General features: G+C 44.2%; 1 protein-coding gene across 1 annotated transcript; it reads right to left on the reverse strand.

Annotated features, from left to right (window-relative positions):
- Positions 1-3,429: 3,429 nt before the first annotated feature.
- Positions 3,430-4,138, reverse strand: LOC113408810 (actin, muscle-like; the record flags this gene model as incomplete). Its single annotated transcript, XM_026662220.2, has 1 exon — positions 3,430-4,138. A coding segment is annotated over one exon (423 nt), but the record flags the coding sequence as incomplete, so codon positions are not given.
- Positions 4,139-4,141: the final 3 nt, after the last annotated feature.

Here is a 4,141-nt window from a genome sequence, read left to right on the forward strand (position 1 = left end):
TAAATACCTTTGTGGACCTGGGTCTTTGCTGCCAGCTGGCCCAAGGGATGTTATTAACATGGTCAGTTTCACACTGTAGCCAGATCCCTGGTTTCCCACTAGTGATGGGAGGCTAGGGGCAGATTTATGCCTTATGCAGTGTTAATAAGGGCTTATCTATACTATGATTCTCACCTCCTTGGGGGCTTAGTTACCACATGGCCATCAGCCACCAGAGGTAAAACATGGTTCAATCTTATAATGTAGGTGAGATTAACCCACCTTCCTTAGATGGCAACATGATTTGAAAAGATGGTTGAAACACAGCGTGGGCCCTTCTATGCTTCAAGGCTGATCAAGCTCCCGAAGCGACTGTATGGATGGTTCCTAAAGGTATCCTTCTGGACTGCAGCACCGCAAGCTCTTGTGTTTGTAGTCTGACATTTGGACCTGATCCTGCAAGGGATCCCAAAACACCCCCACAAAGGCCCCTTGACTCATGGATGTAGGGTGCAAGACTCCAAGCTAGTGGATTCAATTCTGGGATCAGGGCCTGGGTTGGCAGGTAAGCTATGACTTTGTACAGCTTGGCAAGCAAGTTGGCCTCATGCGGTCTCCATTTGAACATTTTATTAGCAGAAGGGTAGGAAGATGACTTACTGGCTACCATCTTTTATAAACCTGCAGCAAAGCAAGTCTCTGTAATTCCTCAGAAGATGCTGCATTCAGGGCCTGATCCAAAGCCTGCTGTAGTCAATAGAGAAACACGCATGGACTGCATCAGGCTCAGGTTCCAAGTCCCCACCTCACCACTTGATTTATAGTTTAATGCTCCCAATCATTTTCTTGGAACAATTGTAAGCAACCTCTTGGTTGCCTGTCAAGTATATGGCATTTAAGAGTGTTCTCCCCATAGCAAGTGCCTAGAAACTATTCCTGTGCTACACTTGGGAACAGAGTAGAATCCATCAGCAAAAGGAGCAAACCCCTCCTCTCCTCCCCCCCAAAAAAGAGAGCTGTTCACCTTGAGAGACTGAAAGAAGTATTTCCTCTTTCATGAGAATAGAAAAAACTAGAGAGGCTGCAGTCCTCACACCTGGTAGCAGAATGCAAGGCATGTTAGGGTGGAGCAGGAGTTTGGCAGTGGGGCAGGACTGGCTAAAGACCAGGTTATGGGGAATCAGGAGGGAGGTATGGGGCTAGTCATATTAGGAGGGGAAGTAACAGGTGCACAAGCCACACCATGGCAGTAGCTATGGGAGTAAGGACAGGTGAGAGAAAGTAGGCACACTGCCAGATGTCTGTGAATTCAGATAGCATTAACAGTGTTGCCTCACAGCCTGCACCTCCTATATTTTGTGCCTTTATTGCCTGTGTAGGAGCTGGGCACCATTGTCCTGCACACTCAATGTCAAAGCCCCACACTTCTCAGTTCATATTATTTCTAACCTCTTTTGTCATAAACCCCCAGGGTTCCTCATTATACAGGATACCAGCTGTGTGCACAGGGTACATGGGCTGCAACCTGGATTTTGGCTGGATAGAGATCAGCACAATACTCACCCATGTCTTTTATACTGTACACCACAATGGTGGGTAAATATATAATCTGCCCTAGATCACAGGCAAGCCCATTGTTGCCGCAAAGTAACTTTGCCATAGTGGTATCTGAAAGTGATAGGGACATAAAAATATTTCTAAGTATTGTACATCTTGGACTTTATACTAAAGTTTGATAAACCAGGAACCACCAGTCCAGCACTCTCAGGTGTTCAATACTGTGTGTGACTCTCTTCCCAGGCTACTTGGCCTTTGCTTATGCTAGCTAGACATTCTGGATGGGAATGCATGTAGGCAATGAAATATGTGGATAAGGTAAATAGCTGCTGGCAGCCTCAAGGAATGTGATTCAAACCAGGGCACATACAGAAAAAGCAAAAATCAAGGATATACAACAGCATATAAAATGACTATTTTATGAGATCATAACACCTGGTAGTTTTACCCTTTGGAGTGATTTTGTTTGGAAAGGAAGAGAGGTAGGTAAGTTTTACCACCAACCATTAGGACCAGATCAAGAAGGTATCCTCTTTAAGAGGATACCACCACTTCATCTTGAGTTCATCCTGAAGACAGTTTAGCTTCACACTTGTGTTTTCAAAGTGAACTGAAACAGAAGCCTGCCAAAAATCTGAATTAAGGGCCACTTCTGCAAAAAGGCTGTCCAGCTGAATACAAAAAACTGTTCCTCCTACAAGACTAGGGTGGAGTGTGTTTATTCTTTTGGAGACAGTACTGAAGGCAGGACAGGACAGTTCTGTTTAAGATAGTTATAGTGTTTGGTTTGGTCTGACTGATCTTAGACGTGTATGACAGTTTTTACTAGTGTTGAGCCTATGCGTTGAGTACTCATGGTCCAAAGGCAGTCCAGAAGATATTTTTAAACATCAGGAATGATATGTCCTGTCAACCAGGCAGGACATGTTGGATACCTGAGTGGATGTTATTGTGGGTTCTTGTATCTTAGCTGAAGCAGAAGGATGATGGACCTTTAAGCCAAAAAGTAAATTTCCAAAAAAAAAAACCTAAAAAAAATTCTTACAGTATTAAAAGAGCAGTTTAAGCAGCCTAAAAACCCACCCCAACTTCACACATTAGGTGAATTTCCACTATTTCTCCAGTCAATTCTCAGGGGCAGAAATTCTGTCCTCTTCTACAGCAGAAAATCCACTTAACATTCAGGCCTTCATACATCATACAGTGTATCCCTCCCCACCCCCCGGTCCATTTCTCTTGCCCATCTTTAACAGATGTTTTACACACCATTTTCCCCTTGCTGAACAAAGTTAGTGGTACCCAGCAACAGCTACAGGTAACCATGCTTTTCTAATAGAGTAGAGGGCGCTTCATGACCCCGCTGTAAATGCAGGTCAAAATTTCTTACCTAGTGAACACCAAGCTAATCTCTGTACACCAAAATAGAAGCAAGACATGTTAGGCAGGTTTTAGAAGTCCCCATGGCATTTTCTGGGCACTCATCACCATGCTAGGGGTGACGAGATTAATCTGGTAGGCTGCAGTATAGCCTTGCAATTTAATTATGCAAACTACTAAGGAACAGGCATTTCTATTAGTACACTTGAAAGAATAATCAGCTTTTCCATGCTGCTCAATCTAGTTACCCTGAAGTAATTGTACAACACATTTTAAATTTTAAGCCACAGAAGTTTATTAGTTTGTCTTACACAAGGAGCTGTCAGTGACAATACAATTATCACCTTTAGGGTTAGTTACAAATCTACTTCTGAGATGCCATTACATCAAAGTTACATTGTAAAGTCAACCACCCTTAGTCTAGTCTCCAGCCCCAGGGAATTTATAGCTAAGGGGGGGGGGGGGGGAAATAAAAGACACAAGACACCCCCAGGAAAAATAAAGCCTAAAAGGTAGCGCTCTCTCTCTCTCGACTAATACAGTTAACTGTAACCTTGGTCACGTGCAACCTGTAACAGAGCTTATGATGCACAGGGTATAGTTACTACACAGTACATCAAAGGAGGAGTCAAGATAAACATAAGGGGAGATGAGTAAATCAAACAATATTGGTCCAACATGAAAAGCTTTTCAAGGGCAAAGTTTACAAGTAACTACTCAATTTGGTAAATACATTTGCCCTGACAATTATACTGTGTGTAACCCCATCAGCAGAGGCTGAGCACACCTGCTGGGACCCTCTTTAGAAGCATTTACGATGGACAATGGATGGGCCAGACTCATCATATTCCTGCTTGCTGATCCACATCTGCTGAAAGGTGGAGAGAGAAGCCAGGATGGAGCCACCAATCCAGACAGAATATTTACGCTCCGGTGGGGCAATGATCTTGATTTTCATCGTGCTGGGTGCCAGGGCTGTGATCTCCTTCTGCATTCGGTCAGCGATGCCAGGATACATGGTGCTTCCCCCAGACAGCACTGTGTTAGCATAGAGGTCCTTTCGGATATCAACATCACACTTCATGATGGAGTTGAAAGTGGTCTCGTGAATGCCACAGGACTCCATCCCCAGGAAGGAGGGCTGTAAGATGGCCTCTGGGCACCGGAACCTTTCATTCCCGATAGTGATCACCTGGCCATCAGGCAGCTCATAGCTCTTCTCCAGGGA

This window comes from Terrapene carolina, unplaced genomic scaffold, assembly GCF_002925995.2.
Source record: "Terrapene carolina triunguis isolate 2854851 unplaced genomic scaffold, T_m_triunguis-2.0 Scaffold24568, whole genome shotgun sequence".
In the NCBI taxonomy this organism is placed as follows: Eukaryota; Metazoa; Chordata; order Testudines; family Emydidae; genus Terrapene; species Terrapene triunguis.